The 19255-nt window shown below is 46.2% G+C and overlaps 2 protein-coding genes across 2 annotated transcripts; both read left to right on the top strand.

The window, feature by feature from the left end:
* Positions 1-2182, top strand: LOC117373100 (chitinase-3-like protein 1). Its single transcript, XM_055222780.1, has 8 exons — positions 1-16; positions 653-681; positions 990-1016; positions 1091-1292; positions 1356-1412; positions 1495-1660; positions 1795-1907; positions 1990-2182. The coding sequence occupies exons 2-8, from the start codon at positions 657-659 to the stop codon at positions 2180-2182; spliced, it is 783 nt and encodes a 260-aa protein (XP_055078755.1). The 5' UTR covers positions 1-16; positions 653-656.
* On the top strand, positions 2148-15981 carry LOC129456367 (integumentary mucin C.1-like). Its single transcript, XM_055222833.1, has 6 exons — positions 2148-2374; positions 2635-2751; positions 12595-12724; positions 13180-13233; positions 13586-14107; positions 15591-15981. The coding sequence occupies exons 1-6, from the start codon at positions 2192-2194 to the stop codon at positions 15770-15772; spliced, it is 1188 nt and encodes a 395-aa protein (XP_055078808.1). The 5' UTR covers positions 2148-2191; the 3' UTR covers positions 15773-15981.
* Positions 15982-19255: the final 3274 nt, after the last annotated feature.

Here is a 19255-nt window from a genome sequence, read left to right as displayed (position 1 = left end):
GGAGCTACAATCTGCAGTGAGTATCCTACTTCCTTCATTTTATACTGCGTTAACTGGTAGTACATCTGTGTATGTTGTTTCTATTGACTTTATATTGTCTTAAGGGGTTCTGTGAAAGTGTCTTGTTTTTATGTGTGCATAAACTGTTCAAACATGAACAGACCTAGGTCACTGTGAAGCAAACAGCTCAATGATGGATGGTCCTTTTTTAGAAGAATAAATGACCTCTGCTGGTATAAAGTATCTACATTTAGAGCTCACTGTTTTAAACGTGTCCGTCGATGTACGAGTCCTTTTAGAGCTTAAGCTTTGTCTTATCTGTAAAGGCTAAAATTATAAGTACTTCATTTATCATTATGGGAGACAGTACACACTGTGGTAGTAACAGTTTATGTCTAGATGAGCTTCAAATAAAACACTTTCTTTTTGGTCCTATAATCTTAAACATATAGATCTAGAAATGAACGGGTCTGAGAATCAGAACAGATGTCAGTAGAACAGTTTTTCAAGTATTAATTTGACTAAAGTGTGAGTAAATGAGTTAAAATCTACAGTCTGTGTATTTATAGTTTTATTTACATGTCTGTTATTATTTCAGTTCATTTCATTGTAAAACAAATGAATATGTTTCTCTGCTTCTCTGTCACAACAGAACAATGCACGGAGTACTTCTTACCACAGGTACACAATCTGTTAATTTCTCTTCTTTCTGTGTAAATACAGTGACATTGTGAGAACAGGGAGTTGATGGTTCAAGTCTTGTCCAAATGCATACTGTCCTTGTGTCTCTGGGCAAAACACATGACGCTTGAGAGTGAGGAGGGAATCAAATGCAAGAAATGTATCTTTTTGAGTGTCATAAGACATAGATGCTATATGGGTCAAATGCACTGTTATAACTGTAATAATTATTATTATAATCAAATGTCACAAAGCAATCCTAGGCCTTACAAGTTCTGCAATTCACTTTGAAATATCATCTCTTTTAGGTCTATGCCTGCTTTTGGCTACTACAGGTAAGTTTCTTTAGTCAATCATCAAAATTATATATTTTTCCAGATTTAAAATTTTAACATAACTATTTTTTCAGCCTCTTCCACTAGGATGGTCTGTGTCTATGACAGAGTGGCATCCACCAGACCCTCCGTCGGCCAGTTCACCCCGGCTATGATTGATCCAACTCTCTGCACTCACATCATCTTTTCTTCTGCAAACATTGAGACACAAGAAGTTGTACCTTTTGACTCCAACGACATGACTCTCTACGCACAACTGAACAGCCTGAAAAACAGGTTTGTGCCCAACCCTCAAATATATCACTAAATCTAGTTTAAGTCTGACACTTGTTTTTACAGGAATCCACAGCTTAAAACTCTGCTGTCTGTAGGCGGCCCAGGCTTCAACAATCAAATGTGAGGTTAATATAACTTTGATTATATTTAACATATAAAAGATAATATAAAAATAACTAAAATGTCCATGCTATACTTACAGGTTTTCTGTGGCAGTCTCATCATCCAATAATAGAAACAGATTTATCACTTCAGCCAAGGCTCTAATTAAAGACAATGGGTTTGATGGGATTAATCTGGATTGGCGTCATCCTGGAGATGCAGATAGCCAGCCAATGGACCCAACCAGATTCCTAAGTCTTTGTCAGGTTAGACGATGCTCTTCTATAAAGTAATATAATATATATAATTAATATAATTAATTCCCGCCTAAACCCTCAACCTTAACCCTCACATTTATTGATTAGATGTTTTCACAACATATTTTTTGTGGATGGTTTAGGAGCTCAGAGCTGAATTTGATAAAGAGGTTCCAGCTCTGCTCGTCTCTGCCAGTGTGTCTGCAGTAAGAGCAACGATTGACAGCAGTTATCCCGACCCCAGTGCTTTGGCCTCGTAAGAGCATCACTTAATATTTTTATTACATTTATCAGAATATTGTTTTCCTCCCAATAATCTCCCATCTCTGTTTTTACAGGGCAATGGATTTCATCAATGTTTTAACGTTCAACTTTCATGATCCATCAGAATCAAACACAGCACATCACAGTCCTTTGGGGGCATTATCCTCAAACCCTTCAGATACTCGGACCACGGCAAGAACAGTTTTAAAGATGTTTAATCTTTATTGTTTTCATTCATATATTTATTCATTTGTAATGCACTTATAGGAATTTGCAATGAACTACTGGAGTACGACTCTTGGTGTCCCAGCAGATAAACTAAACGTGGGATTTGCTGCTTTTGGAGTCGCCTTCAGACTGGCTAATGCTAATGATAATGGAGTCGGTGCACCTACCAGCATTGTGGCTCCAGAAGAGGGATGCTACACGGGTCAGCCGGGTGTTTGGTCATATTATGAGGTAAAGTTACAGAATGTTTGTCAAATGAAATATAAAATAATGTAATATACTGTTTAATTTTGATGTTTAAAGACAAATACGACAAGTATAAGGGTCACTTAAAAAAAAAGAAAAAAACTCCATCTGAGACGATTTAATTTTCAGTAAAATGTTTAAATTAGTCTAAGCTGCAGTGACATGTCATCAGGTTATTTCTGACGTAAACTGTTAAACTGAAGTAAATTGGTTAATCCTGTTTATGTTTCCATCGTGTGTTTCAGACTTGCGCCTATATTGAGGGTGGTATGACAGAAAGGATTCCGGGTCAGAGTGTTCCTTATACGGTCACAGAAGACCACTGGGTTGGATATGATGATTTTCTCAGTGTTGACGCTAAGGTATGTAAGCCCCACGAACGCAATAAAAGTCAATGTAATAAACCCACAAATGAAATACAGTGGGACAAAAAGGTCAGCCGCCAATTGTTCAAGTTCTCAAGGATGAGAGAGGCCTGTAATTTTCATCATAGTTTCACTTCAACTATGAGAGACCGAATGGAGGGAAAGAATCCAGGAAATCACACTGTAGGATTTTTAATGAATTCATTGATAAATTCCTCAGTAAAATAAGTATTTGGTCACCTACAAACAAGCAAGATTTGTGCCTCTCACAGACCTGTAACTTCTTCTTTAAGAGGCTCCTCTGTCCTCCACTCATTACCTGTATTAATGGCACCTGTTTGAACTCATTATCAGTATAAAAGACACATGTCCACAACCTCAAACAGTCAGACTCCAAACTCCACTATGGACAAGACCAAAGAGCAAAGGAACCACAGACAAAACTGTAGACACCAGGCCCCCAGTGCCAGACGTGTCCCCTGCTTAAGCCAGGACATGTCCAGGCCCGTCTGAAGTTTGTTAGAAGCATTTGGATGATCCTGAAGAGGATTGGGGAACGTCATATGGTCAGAATTAAAATAGAGCTTTTTTGGTAAAAACTCAACTTGTCATGTTTAGAGAAGGAAGAATGCTGAGTTGCATCCAAAGAACACCAGACCTACTGTGAAGTATGAGGGTGGAAACATACTTTGGGGATGTTTTTCTGCAAAGGGACCAGGACGACTGATCCATGTAAAGGAAAGTATTAATGGGGCCATGTATCATGAGATTTTGAGTGAAAACCTCATTCCATCAGTGACGGCATTGAAGATGAAAAGTGGTTGGGTCTTTCAGCGTGACAATGATCCCAAACTTACCACAGTTGAAAGTCTGTGTTGCTCAGCAACAGCCCCAAAACATCACTGCTCTAGAGATCTGCAGGAGGAATGGGCCAAACTATCAGCAACAGTGTGAGAAAACCTTGTGGAGACTTACAGAAAACATTTGATCTCTGTCATTGCAAACAAAGAGTATATAACAAAGTATTGAGATGACCTTTTATTGACCAAATACTTATTTTCCACCATAATTTGCAAATCTTCTTGTTTCTGAGTAGACTATGCATACCTGACTGGGCAACAGGCACGCAGTAGGAGAAGCACTTGGTCTAAAAGGTGAAAGAAACTCCCGCACACTGTCTAACCCTTGATTCAATTAGAAGAATTGAATTCAATTGAATTCATTTAGAAGAATTGAATCAAGTGTGAGACAGTGTGCAGGAGTTTCCTTCTCCTTTTAGACCATAATTTACAAATCAATTCTTTAAAAATCAGCTGATTTTTCTGTATTCCCCCCCCCTCATTCTGGCTCTCATAGTTAAAGTAAACCTATGATGAAAATTACAGGCCTCTCTCATTTTTTTTAAGTGGGAGAAATTGCACAATTGGTGGGTGACTTTTTTTTTTTTCCCCACTGTAACTATTATTTTTGTGAGTTATGTGTGAGCAAATATGTCGTCCTGCAAATGTAATAACTTCCCACGATGTTTACAATGTTTATTGATGAGTTAAGAACTAATTTAGCTATTACAGCACTAACCCACTGCAGATTTATAATTTCACAGTTTGATCACTGCAAACAGTTCTGGGGATTTAGGACAGAGACTGAGGCCTATGTTCTTTTTGAACTCCATCAGTCACAAGTCTGAAAGTGAAAAACAAAGTGCATCAGGTCTAAAAATGCCATATATTCATACTACTAATATTACTGTCCAAAAATAAACTGCCTGGCCAAAAAAAAGGTCATACATTCTAATATTTGGTTGTTCCACCTTTTCTCTGCATTACTTTTTCACCTGTTGCATTGATGATGGTGGAGTCTGACGCTGCTCAAAGCTTCTCCAGCACAAAGATTCTCAATGGGGTTAAGGTCTGGACTCTGTGGTGGACATGTGTTAAAATGACGTCTCATGCTCCTGATCCACTGTCACAATCTGAGCCCCATGAATCCTGGCATTGTCATCTTAGAATATGCCCAAAAATCCACTGATGGAATAACCTGGTCATTCAGTTTATTCAGGTGTCAGCTGACCTCATTCTGCTGAACCTCGACTGGACCAACTGCAGGAGGAGACGACCTGTTTGTTTAGTTTAATCCAGGTGGAGACTTATTTTTGGCCATGCAGTGTATAACTATTGTCCACATTGTTATCATGGAATTAGTTGCCTATAAAACTGCTTCATATTTAATTATTTAAAGACGGAGTGTTTCACTTCTGTGGGGCATTAAAGACAGGGTATTTTAATTCTATGGGATATTAATTAACACATAACATATTTAGATCACCATGTCAACTTTTACTGTTTTAAAAATGCTATATCAAAAAGAACATATTAATATGCTTCATAAGTTTCTTGATGCTCTGAATCCTCTCTCCCTTTGCTCTCTGTGCTAAGCCCCTCCCCCTTCAGAGAACTATCACAACACAATCAGCTGCATCTCACTAATGAAAATACTGCACATCACATCAGGTTTGTCCAGCTGCTGTGTCCAGTTTTGTATCATGTTTTTGTATATTTATGGAGACTTGTCGTTTGGGAGCATGGGTGATGTAGGTTTGTGGGCGGAGCCTTGCACAGCCTTGTCCTGCTAACCATGAGGAGGGATCGAATAGGGAGATATTGCTAAAATACTTAAACATGCATGAATGACATTTAAACCTCTTCAGGCATGTTTATGATGTTTTTGTTTTTTGTTGTTTTTTTATTGCATAATGCCCCTCTTTAACAGAATTTAGTTTCAGAAGCACAACTTTAACTGCACTGATCTCATAATGGCATTAAAGACATTTCAGTGCCATCACACTCGTTATTACATTCAATAAACTGGAGTTAGCTTGGCCAGTAGTGCCATATTTAGGCTAATAATAACTTTGAGTCTACACAGATAATACAGCGCTCTGCACAGCTCCTCCTGACATACTGGCTGCGTCCACTGAGTAGACCTACACTCTATGAAGAAAAATAAAACAAAACAAACGTCTCTGTCCAGTGCTTGGACACTGTGCAGTTAGTTCAGATAAAGTTTAACCCTTCCTTGGTGAATATTTCCACCACATGTCTTTATACAGAGGTGGAGGCTGGAGCTTTGTGAAGGTATTATTTAAGTTTGTGGAGGACCTGTTTGTCAGAACATGGAAAGACTGCAACAGGCTCAACAAGAAGAACTTTGGCCTTACTCAGCAGCTCCCTTCTCTTCCAGTTGAGACGTTATCCCACATTAGACAGCACAACCTCAGTGTTCGGTTCTCTGAGCAGAGCGTGTGACTGGTTCACAGACTTCACAGCCAGGCTCCTCCCATCTCTTTACATTAGGTCACAGCTAGCTGAACATGTTAGTACAAGTCAGCAGCATGACACTGAGATCAGTTTCCTTAAAACATACAGAGCAGCTGGACGAGCAGCAGCCCAAAGGATAAAGAAACTATTTTTGAGAAATAGATGAGAAAGGTCCATCCACGCTCTGGAGTAGCCACCTAGTTTTGGACACTACGCTGTAGTGATGTCACGACAGAAAAATTCAATTTTCATACTAAAGAAAAGGCTCAACTTGATACCAATTTAGATTTCAAAATAATGCAAAAAAGGAAAAACACGTAGACAAGAGCATGTAATTTTCTGCATAAAATAAAGCACTTCCTTTAAGTCACCACTTGGCTCTGTCCTGGTGTTGATAAAGACCAACTCCCGTTTGATTCATTTGTATATTTAGATTTTAAATTCACTTTCAAATGTTCAATTAAAAGAGATTTTTGTTTAAACAATCAGAACATTTATATCTAATTTCTTGTAAATGAAGAAACATCTGGAATCTTGAGTTTATGTAATAGCACAGTTTGTTTTCTCTGGTTCTTTTCTGATGTTGAGTTTAAAATTATAAGAATGTTTTTTAGACCAAGAATAATGTTTAAAAAGGTAAAGACACAGTGTGAGCCTGTTTTTGTTTGTCTATTGAAACTCTTATTTTCTTCTTTTTGTAGTATTTTGTCGTAACGGTGCGGATAGGACCAAAGGATGCAGACCAGAGCAGTTTTAACAGTGTTTATTTACAGCGGTGAAAATGCAGTCTTTAAACAGGTCACAAGAGCAGGTACAGGAACCGGGGAGCGGGAGACGGGTCAGGCGGGTGCGGTGCAGGTAGAGGCGGGCAGGACAGGACCAGGACGGGGATAGAAGCAGGTGCGGTACCAGGGCAGGCGGATCAGACGAAGACCAGAGCGGGGAGCGGGTGACAAACCAGAGACCAGGACCGGACAGGAGACGAGACGAGCAGGAGACGAGACGAGCAGGAGACGAGACGAGCAGGAGACGAGACGAGCAGGAGACAAGACGAGCTGGAAGCGATACCGGGACTGGAACGTGGCGGCAGGAGCTGGGCGAGTAGAGGCAGGAATCTGGAGGGTGCATAAATCCAAATGAGCATTTGCCGGAAAGTACCATATAACAAAGCTTAGCAAGAAACATTCACGTTTTACACGCGGACGGTCTGGCACCGAGTGTAGACTGCCAAGCCTTCTTGTACTCAGCAGCAGGTGGTGGTGATTAGGCTGATGCACCCCAGGTGTGCACGGGAGGAGTCAGGCACTCCACCCAGCTCCAGACACACAGGTAGGGGAGGGGGAGAGAGCACGGGAGGACAGGGAAACTGACATCATGACAGTACCCCCCCCCTAAGGTCCACCTCCTGGTGGACCCCCAGGCTTGTCAGGATGAGCGCGGTGGAAGTCTCTCACCATGTCGGAGTCCAGAATGCGTGCCCTGGGCACCCAGGATCGCTCCTCCGGACCGTAACCCTCCCAATCGACGAGGTACTGGAGGCCCCTACCACGGCGACGAACGTCAATCAGGCGGCGGACGGTGAACGCCGGGTGGCCGTCAATGACTCGGGCGGGCGGTGGGGGATCGGCCGGAGGGCACAGGTCGCTGGTCCGGACTGGTTTAACCTGGGAGACGTGAAAGGTCGGATGAATCCGGAGAGACGGGGGTAACTGGAGGCGCACCGCCGATGGATTTATGATCCTCATGATCTTAAACGGTCCCAGGAATCGGGGGGACAGCTTACGGGAGTCCGTCTTCAGCGGGACCGTCTTGGCGGAGAGCCAAACCATCTGGCCAGGTTGGTATACGGGCGCCGGGACACGGTGGCGATCGGCCGTCGCCTTAGTGCGCGCTCCAGCCCGAAGAAGGGCCGCCCTGGCCTTCTTCCAGATCCGGCGACAGCGCTGGAGATGGCGCTGAACAGACGGGACGGCGAGGTCCCTCTCCTCCGTGGGAAAGAGAGGGGGTTGATATCCCAGCGATGCCTCGAAGGGGGACATACCAGTGGCGGAACTCACGAGGGAGTTGTGAGCGTACTCTATCCAGGGTAGGTGAGTACTCCAGGTCGCGGGGTTGGCGGAGGCTGTGCACCGTAGGGCCGACTCCAGGTCTTGGTTGGCCCGCTCCGTCTGCCCATTAGATTGTGGATGGAACCCGGACGTGAGGCTAACCGTGGCCCCCAAACTGTCGCAGAAAGACCGCCATACCTGAGAGGTGAATTGGGTCCCTCTGTCGGACACGATGTCCACCGGGATGCCGTGGAGTCGGAAGACATGACTGGTCAGCTGGTCGGCAGTTTCTTTGGCTGTGGGGAGCTTAGGCAGGGCAACGAAATGGGCGGCCTTGGAGAAGCGGTCCACAATGGTGAGAACCACCGTGTTCCCCTGGGAAGGGGGAAGGCCCGTCACGAAGTCCAAGGCGATGTGGGACCAAGGGCGACGAGGAACTGGGAGAGGATGCAAGAGACCAGAAGGGGGTGAGTGGGAGGCCTTGGCCCGAGCACATACCTGGCAGGCGGCGACATAAGCCCGGGTGTCTGTGTCCATCGTGGGCCACCAGAAGCGTCTCCTGAGGAGGGAGAGAGAGCGACCGGCACCAGGATGGCAGGCGAAACGGGAGGCATGGACCCACTGGAGCACCTGAGACCGGACAGAATCGGGAACAAACAGTTTATCTGGAGGGCCGTTACCTGGGTCGGGGTCGTTGGTCTGGGCCTCTCGGACGGTGTCCTCGATATCCCAATGGACCGCGGCCACCACACACGAGGAGGGGATAATTGTTTCTGCGGTGACCGGGCTATCCTCCAGGGCGAACTGGCGGGAGAGGGCATCTGGTTTGACGTTCCGAGATCCGGGGCGGTAGGTGAGGAGAAAGTTGAAGCGGCTGAAGAAGAGGGACCAACGAGCTTGACGGGGATTGAGGCGCCTGGCGGACTGGATGTACTCCAAGTTTTTATGGTCGGTCCAGACGATGAATGGTTGCTCCGCCCCTTCGAGCCAGTGGCGCCACTCCTCCAAGGCCAGCTTTACGGCAAGGAGCTCCCGATCCCCCACATCATAATTGACCTCGGCCGAGGACAATCGCCGGGAAAAGAAGGCGCAGGGACAGAGGCGGTTGTGGGGGTCGAACCTCTGCGAAAGCACGGCCCCCACTCCCGAGTCGGAGGCGTCGACCTCCACGATGAATTGCCGTGAAGGGTCGGGCTGGTGCAGGATGGGAGCGGAGGTAAATAGTCTCTTAAGCTTCTCGAAGGCTGTCTGCGCCTCAGGAGACCAGGCAAACGGCAAAGCAGGAGAGGTGAGTTTAGTTAAGGGCGAGATAACCCTACTAAAATCCCGGATGAAACGTCTATAAAAATTGGCAAAGCCGATAAATCTCTGGAGCTGTCTCCGGCTGGTAGGAACGGGCCACTCAGTGACAGCCTGGATCTTTTCAGGGTCAGCTCTTACTTGGCCCCGCCCCACAATGAAGCCCAAAAAGCTGACCTCCTCTGCGTGAAACTCGCATTTCTCAGCTTTCACGAACAGTTTATTCTCGAGGAGGCGCTGGAGAACCTGGCGAACGTGCTGATGATGCTCCTGGGGGGACCGCGAGAAAATCAAGATGTCATCCAAGTAAACAAAGACGAATCGGTTAAGGAAATCACGGAGCACATCGTTGATGAGGGCTTGGAATACGGCAGGGGCGTTGGTGAGACCGAAGGGCATAACCAAGTATTCGAAATGTCCCAGGGGTGTCTTGAAGGCCGTCTTCCATTCGTCTCCCTCCCTGATGCGCACCAGGTGGTACGCATTCCGCAAATCCAACTTTGAGAAGATGGTCGCACCGTGGAGGGGCGTAAATGCCGAGTCCAGTAAGGGAAGCGGGTATTTATTCTTTACGGTTATATTGTTCAGACCCCGGTAATCAATGCAAGGCCGCAGGGATTTGTCCTTCTTAGCCACAAAGAAGAACCCCGCTCCCACGGGTGAAGTGGACGGGCGGATGATTCCGGCAGCCAGGGACCCACGGATATAGTCCTCCATTGACTCGCGTTCAGGTTTAGACAGGTTATATAGCCTGCTAGATGGTAGTGGGGCACCCGGCAGGAGGTCAATGGCGCAGTCATATGGACGGTGGGGCGGTAAAGAGAGGGCCTTGCTCTTGCTAAAAACCTCCCCCAGGTCGTGATATTCAGCAGGCACCGAGGACAGATTGGGGGTGTCTGGGGACGGATCAGCGACAGGAACGGACCTCCCGGCCGGAGGGAGGGCGGACCGAAGGCACTTGGCGTGGCAATCGGGACTCCAGCCCGAAACTCCGCCCCTGGCCCAATCGAAAACAGGGTTGTGGGCGCGTAGCCAGGGGTAACCAAGGACCAGAGGAGAAGCGGAGGAGGACAGGACATGAAACTGACGGTTCTCTTGGTGGTTGCCGGACAGAATCACGGTGACAGGTTCTGTGATGTGAGTGATGTGCCCCAGAAAACGTCCATTGAGCCCCTGGGCATTTAAGGGGCGTTCGAGGGGCTCCAGGTAGACCCCGAGCTGCTCCGCGACTTGGGCATCAATAAAGTCCCTCTCAGCCCCGGAGTCGATAAGGGCGGAAACGCATAAGGTCTCTGTGCGAACGCACAGGGTGGCGCTGAGCCGCAGTCTATTAGAAGAGTCCAGGATGTGTTGCTCGCCCACCAGTACTCCCAGTGCTACTGGTGGGCCCCCCCTTTTGGCCGAACTGGGCAAGTGACCACATAATGTCCGCGCTCACCGCAGTAGAGGCAAGCCCCGGCCAGACGACGCCTCCGTTGACGCTCCTCGGTCGACACAAGGGTCCTGTCGAGTTGCATGGGCTCATCCGGCGGGGGCGGGGCAGCGCGTGGCTCCGGCGGGACCGGTGACCGGCGTCTCTCTCGGCGACGAGCCCGTAGGCGGTTGTCTATACGGTGAGTGAGGGAGATGAGGGTCCGCAGGTCGGGGGGTTCGTCCCGGGAAACCAATTCATCTTTCAAAGTCTCGTTCAGGCCCCGCACAAACACAGCCCGCAGCGCGCTGTCCGTCCAGTCCAGCTCCGCCGCATGTGTCCAGAATTCAATGGAATAATCCGCTACCGTCCTGGAGCCCTGGCTGAGAGCCAATAACCGGGAGGCAGCATTGTCCTGGTAGTGCGGGTGGTCAAACACCAGCTTAAACGTGGACACAAATTCATTAAAATCCAGGCTATCCACAGACGTCTTCATTAGGCGCGCCTCTGCCCACTGGAGAGCTCTGCCCCGGAGTAATCCACATATATATCGGATCTTGGTGGCCCCCGAGCTGAAACGAGAAGGGCATTGCTGGAACATGAACTCGCACTGGAACAGGAATCCGCGACAGAGGTGAGGTTGTCCAGCATACGGCTCCGGATCCGTGCCTCTCGGCTCCGGGAGGCATGGTGGCGCTCCAGCTGCAGCAGGCGGGGTGACGAGGAGCGCGGCCACCTGGTGGTTAAGCTGTGCCACCTGCTGGGACAATGTCTGATTTAGCTCCAATAGAGTTCGAATGGATTGTTCGTGCTGACCCAGCACCGCCTCGGGGTGAGAGTGCGTGAGGCGGCGCATCTGGTCCGGATCTGAGCCTGCTTGGTCCATAGTGGCCAGACCGTTCTGTCGTAACGGTGCGGATAGGACCAAAGGATGCAGACCAGAGCAGTTTTAACAGTGTTTATTTACAGCGGTGAAAATGCAGTCTTTAAACAGGTCACAAGAGCAGGTACAGGAACCGGGGAGCGGGAGACGGGTCAGGCGGGTGCGGTGCAGGTAGAGGCGGGCAGGACAGGACCAGGACGGGGATAGAAGCAGGTGCGGTACCAGGGCAGGCGGATCAGACGAAGACCAGAGCGGGGAGCGGGTGACAAACCAGAGACCAGGACCGGACAGGAGACGAGACGAGCAGGAGACGAGACGAGCAGGAGACGAGACGAGCAGGAGACGAGACGAGCAGGAGACAAGACGAGCTGGAAGCGATACCGGGACTGGAACGTGGCGGCAGGAGCTGGGCGAGTAGAGGCAGGAATCTGGAGGGTGCATAAATCCAAATGAGCATTTGCCGGAAAGTACCATATAACAAAGCTTAGCAAGAAACATTCACGTTTTACACGCGGACGGTCTGGCACCGAGTGTAGACTGCCAAGCCTTCTTGTACTCAGCAGCAGGTGGTGGTGATTAGGCTGATGCACCCCAGGTGTGCACGGGAGGAGTCAGGCACTCCACCCAGCTCCAGACACACAGGTAGGGGAGGGGGAGAGAGCACGGGAGGACAGGGAAACTGACATCATGACATATTTATAGTAAATACTTCATAATACCTTTCTGTAAACACATATGTAAAAAAAAAAATCTATTTATGTTCATATTTATGTTTGTGGATTAATAGACTTGTGTATTATTATGTTTGTTCCTTTTATAATGTCATGAATCCAGTCTATGTTAATTTTGTCTACATAATTTTAAATTGTAATCTCTTTTCAGACTGCACACATTGCCACTAGGGGCTATGGAGGAGCGTTTGTGTGGGCTCTGGACCTGGATGACTACAATGGAGGTTATTGCCTGGACGGCACTTTCCCCTTCACGAGATACCTGAAAAGCAGACTTCCAGGTAAATAGTTACTGCAGTTAGATATTATAGTCTTAATGTTTAATATAATAAAAATTGGTCACATTCACAGTGTAGATGTTCATCTTTTTGTCTGTTCAATAGTCTGTACACAAAGCAAAAGTTAGCCCAAACTGAAGAATCATCTTGGTCTCAAAATGGGACTGATGTCTGATCTAATTATAAACCATTTTTATTACCCATGAACCAGGAAGGAACACTGGTGCGCTGTTAGCATGTTAGTTGTTGTTGGCAACTCTTCAAGTTGTAAAACGTCCTTAAAAACTCATCACAGTGAATCATTTGGATGTTCAGAATGTGCTATGAAAGTGAGAAATAAGTTTGGATTCCAACCCACTAAAAATGAACTTGTCTTACTCACTTATATTATTATTATTATTTTTTGTACATTTTTAGAGAGTAAAAATCAGCACCTTTAACACATTTTTTTTTTCTAGTTGCCGCTCCCGGTCCCACCATCATATTCAACCCCAGCACACCCGCACCACCAGGTAATAAACTGTTTGGTTTGAATGGAATATTAAGGACATGTTTGAGTAATCTAGTGATCTCCCTCGGGCACTATTCAAACTCTCTTTACAGTTAGCATTATAAAGAATTGTTATTGCTTGCAAACCAACGCTGTTAACAGGTTAGTTGTTGTTACCAGGTGTGTGACAGCTCTATTCTCTTCAAGTTGTAAAACGCCCTTAAAAACTCATCACAGTGAATCATTTGGATGTTCAGAATGTTCTATGAAAGTGAGGAATAAGTTTGGACTCCAACCCACTGAAAATGAACTTGTGCTGTTTTTTTTTTTACATTTTTAATCAGCACCTTTAACGCATTTTTTTTTCCCCCTAGTTGCTGCTCCCCGTGCCACCAACATGGCCGCTCCCGCCACCACCGTCGCTCCCACTACCACCACCACGACTCCCACCACCACCACCACGACTCCCACTACCACCACCACGACTCCCACTACCACCACCACGACTCCCACCACCACGACTCCCACTACCACCACGACTTCCACCACCACCACCACCACCACGACTCCCACTACCACCACCACCACCACCACCACGACTCCCACTACCACCACCACGACTCCCACTACCACCACCACGACTCCCACTACCAGCACGACTTCCACCACCACCACCACCACGACTCCCACTACCACCACGACTTCCACCACCACCACCACCACCACGACTCCCACTACCACCACCACGACTCCCACCACCACCACCACGACTCCCACCACCACCACCACGACTCCCACTACCACCACCACGACTCCCACCACCACCACCACGACTCCCACTACCACCACCACTACTCCCACTACCACCACCACAACTTCCACCACCACCAAAAAGGGTAATAAACTGTTTAGTTTGAATGTAATATTAACATGAAGAAGAACGTTCATGCATGTTTGAGTAATCTAACGATCTCTCCTGGGCACTATTCAAACCCTCCTCACAGTTAGCTGTACAATTCTGTCCAATGCTCCGCCCACAAGCCTACGTCACCTATGCTCCTGCAAGTTTTCAGAAATATATAAGAGCTACAACTTCACAAAACACTATGTGTAGTAGATTAATTAGCTAAATTTGATTGTGTTATGAAACAAAATGAAATTTAAACTTATTGAACATTTTAATACATATTTTTTGGAAGATATAGTCTTTCAAAACAAAGGTAACACACCGTGGACCATTCAGTCCTCCTAACACATCTGGTCCAACAGGTCGGCCTTCAGGGTCCTGTGATACAGTGGTTTAGTCCATATTGAACGGATAGGACATTTTCTGTTATGATTGGTGACCTCTCCTCCTCCTCAGCCCCTTTGATCTTTGTGCCACAGGAATCCATTTCGGGTCCTGCTCTATTTTCTCTGTACATGTTGCCTTTAGAATTTTCTCTGCTTGAATGAGGACAAAACAGAATGCCTTGTCTTTGGAACATCCAACCTGCCCAGTATCTCAGCTCCTGGTCTTGTTGCTTTGGGTCCCCACTTTAACCACGTTGTCAAAAATTTGGGGGTGAAATTGGACAGTGGTCTAAAATTTGATAAACAAATAGGTTTTGTGGTCAGAGTAAGCTTCTTTCAGCTCCGCCTCCTGGGAAGAGTTAAACCCTTCTTGAGCCATGGTGACCTGGAGAAAGCTATCCATGCCTTTGTTAGTTCCCGCATAGACGACTGTAATGCACTCTACGTGGGGATTAATCAAGCTGGACTTCACCGTTTGCAGCTCGTGCAAAATGCTGCATCTTGCCTGTTCACTAACAGTCACATGACCACATCACCCCTGTCCTGTCCTCGCACTGGCTCCCTGTTCAGTTCAGAATTATTTTAAAAAATTGGACGTTTGTTTTTAATGCAGTCAACGGTCCTGCACCTTCCTACTTGTGTGAGATTTTGACCCCTCACCGACCCAGCAGAGCTCTACAATCTGCTGGGCAACATCTGCTGGAGGTCCCCCAGTCCCAGTGCAAACACTGGGGCGATCATTCTTTTGCCCATTGAGTTACGTTTGATCACTGACCTGCCTTTGTTCAAAGCCAAACTTAAAACCTATTTATTTTGAATGGCTTTGACCACTTTGTGGCCCTGTGACACTTTCTTTATTTTAATGGTGTAATGTGCTTTGTTGACCTATTTATATGATGTTTATTGTTTTGTTTTGTTTTTTATCTGGTTTTTAATGTTGTACAGCACTTTGGTCAGCTTTGGTTGTTGGAAGGTGCTATAGACATAAAGTTTGATTGACTGATTGATTGATCATAGTGATCTAAATATGCTGCGTGTTATGAGTTAATACCTCATAGAATTGTAATACTCCCTCTTTTCTTCTAGCTACCACTACCACATCCTCTGGCAGCGGTACAGGGGACGTCTGCAAAAGCGTTAGTGGGATCCACGCCAACCCAGGGGACCCTACCACCTTTTATAACTGTGATCACGGCAGAGCCACTCTGCAGAAATGTCCTTCAGGTCTGGTCTTTAAAACATCCTGTCACTGCTGTGACAGACCCTAACATAATCCAATGGAAATATACTGGTCATATTTAAAGAGTGAATTTATCTCACGTTAAGTGTGTTGGGATTGTTCTGTTTCCAGTTTATTGGTTATAATTTATAATATCATGATTTCTATATCCAATCACAAAATGTTTATTGTTTATTTATGTTAATTATATCAGTGCAATATATATTTGATTAAGTTGAAATAAAATTACGCTAAAGCAAAATGTTGTGTCCTACATTATTAGACCACAAACTTAGTCCAATACTTAGACTGTTGTCTTCAAAATATTTCACCTATTACAATGTCTTTATATCATTAGTATTGGACTAACAGAGCAGATTATCCAGACTTCTTGGAGTCCCTGGGAGGGGTACTAGACAGTGCACTGACCGGGGACCGCTGTTCTACTGGGGGACCTCAACACCCACGAGGCAGACGCCAGTGACACCTGGAGAGGGGTGAGTAGGAGGAATGACATCCCTGATCTCCACCAGAACACTCTATGGTCAGTGCACGTGGCACCAGGACACTCTATGGTCAGTGCACGTGGCACCAGGACACTCTATTGTCAGTGCACGTAGCACCAGGACACTCTAGGCCGGAGTTTGATGAGTGACTTTGTTGTTGTGCACCTCTGGCTGTGTGCCCTGCACACTCAGGTGAAGAGTGGGGCAGAGGTGTAGAGCACCACCTGCTGGTGAGTTGTGTCCACTGTTGGAGGAGGAAGCTGGACAGACCCGGCAGACCTAAACCTTACTGTGTGTGTTTTGATTTGTTGTATTGTGATTTTAACATCTTCATATTTTTTAAAGCAATTTTAATTAATTTGTGTACAAATTTTGCTATACAAGTAAACTTGCCTTGCCAAGTATCTCGAGGTCTTGTTTACGAGTGAGGGAAGGATGGAGCGTGAGATTGACAGTTGGATCGGTGCAGCGTCTGCAGTGATGCAGTCGCTGTATTGGACTGTAGTGGTGAAGAAGGAGGTGAGTCCAAGGCAACTCTCCATTTACTGCTCTATCTATGTACTCTCTCCTATGGTCCTGGTTTAGTCCTGATTTAGATCTCTAGTCCTGCCCTCCCCTATGGTCAGGAGCTTTGGGTAATGACCAAAAGGACAAAATGGCAGATACAAGCGGTCAAAATGAGTTGGGTGTCCCGCCGCTCCCTTAGAGATAGGGTGAGGAGCTTGGTCATATGGGAAGAGCTCAAAGTGGAGCCGCTGCTCCTACACTTCGAGAGGAGCCAGTTGAGGTGGCTCGGGCATCTGTTCAGGATCAGGGAGATGTTACAGGCCTGTCCCACCGGAAGGAGGCACCGGGGAAGACCCAGGACACACTGGAGGGACTATGTCTCTCTGGCCTGGGAATGCCTTGGGGTCCCACTGAAGGAGCTGGAGGAAGTGTCTGGGGTGTGGGAAGTCTGGAAGTCCCTGCTTAGACTACTGCCTCCATGACGCAGCTCCAGATAAGCTGAGGAAAACAGATGGATAATAATAAACTAATAAAACAGTTCATAGACTAAATTCTATTCTGAAAGATAAGAAACACCAAGACCATTAAATCACAAAAAAACAAAAAACAATAAAATAACTTTAAATCGATCCTGAAAAACACACGGAGCCAATGCAGTGATTTTAAAACTAGATTAGTGTGGTCCCGCCCTCTGGTCCTCTGGTTCGACTGGTGATAAAAAACACTCATCAGTGTCTCTGTTTTGGCCCGAGAGAGAATGAGGCACACTGCTTATGTTTATTAGGTAATAAAATTAAATTTTAAGGTGTGGGATAAAATTCAGCTCAGAGTCAATTTTTTTCACTATAACATAGCAAAACATGTGTGCATGGTGTATAATAATTGCAATATTAGATCCTATGGTCTTAATTTCTCATAATTTGTGCTCCAGACCCCATCTCCGGCCCTTGCTTGGAGCAAATGATTCTCTGACTTTGCGCTGGCTCGTTTAAATGCAAATCAAATACTTCACAGCCCATCCCCTCCTGGTGTTTCTTTACCTCCACCACACCCCCAGCAGCCATTGTTGTGGTCCTCTAGATCAGGGGTGTCAACACATTTTCACCGAGGGCCACATCAGCAAAATGGCTGCCCTAAAAGGGCCAGAGGTAAAATAACTACTACTATAACTACTTTTTCAACTTGTGAATTAACTGTTTCTGTATTTCTTACTTAATCAAATTACAAATATTGCATATGCATTTGCCCAGATGTAAAAATATGGTTGTGTAACTGTGTATCTCCTGATAAAATGACATTTTAAGACCATGATGTGGAATTTCTAATAGTAAAAAACCTTAAAGATATAAAATCAACAGAGAAGTTGTCTTGAATAAAAAAGTCTGGTTTATTGAATCAACCGTGCACAATTGTCAAAGAGCTGTTGTCCCTAGCAGTGTCGTCTCGCCCTCAGCTGACAAATGTAAAAAATACAGAGTATTTATACCATCAAAATCTTGCCAGTTTAGTCTAATCAAAGTAGCTGGAGACTGCTAGATGCACAAACAAGAGATACACCCTATACATAACAGCAGATGGTATTACGAAGGTTAGTTCGAAAAGATCCATAAAAATACAAATAAAGATTTATGCTAAAGAAAACCATAACAGCCATCATACCTTTTAATTTACCCTGTCGAGGGCCACACAAAATGATATGGAATATGAGTTTGTGTCATGATCCTGGTCTGTCATTTTTCCTGTTGTGTCTGATTTTTCCTGTTGTGTCTGATTTTTCCTGTTGTGTCTGATTTTTCCTGTTGTGTCTGATTTTCCTGTTGTGTCTGATTCTTCCTGTTGTTTTGTTTTTTGTGTCTTGGCGGCACGGTGACTGAGTGCCATCACTCATGTCTCACAGCAAGAAGGTTGGTTCGATCCCCGGGTCACCAGGCCTTTCTGTGTGGAGTTTTTCATGTTTCTCCTCGTGTCTGGATGGGTTTCCTCCGGGTACTCCGGTTTCCCCCATCAACCAAAACATGAACGCCCTTCGAGACAACTGTTGTTGTGATTTTGGCCGTTACAAAAATAAATGAATTGAATTGAATTGTCTGTCCTGGATGGTCACGTGTCTGAGTCTGGAGCTGGGGCGGAGAGCTGGCTCCTCCCGTGCACACCTGGAGCTAATTCCCAATCAGCCACATCTGGGGGAGAATAAGAGGAGCCAGGACCTGACACTCGGTGCCAGATTGTCCACGTACCTGAGCAGTATATCGCTTGGCTCAGTTCTGGTTGTTCCCTGTCTTATTTCATTCTTACTCATCGGATCTACCCTCCACCAGATCCTGCTCCCTGGACCCGCTCTGCTCTTCTGCCTCAGACCCAGCTCAACTCTGCTGGTACAGTCCACCCTGTCTCAGACTCTGCTCCACACGTCTTGCTCCCTGCACCTGCTCTCCTGCCCCGGACCCAGCTCTACTCTGCCGGTACTGTCCGCCCTGCTCCTGGACCACGACCAGCGCCCTGTTCCCAGCTCATCTTTT

This window comes from Periophthalmus magnuspinnatus, chromosome 7 (genome assembly GCF_009829125.3).
Source record: "Periophthalmus magnuspinnatus isolate fPerMag1 chromosome 7, fPerMag1.2.pri, whole genome shotgun sequence".
Lineage (NCBI taxonomy): Eukaryota > Metazoa > Chordata > Actinopteri > Gobiiformes > Gobiidae > Periophthalmus > Periophthalmus magnuspinnatus.
Note: the sequence above shows the minus strand (reverse complement) of the source record. Positions and strands in the feature narration are given on the sequence as shown.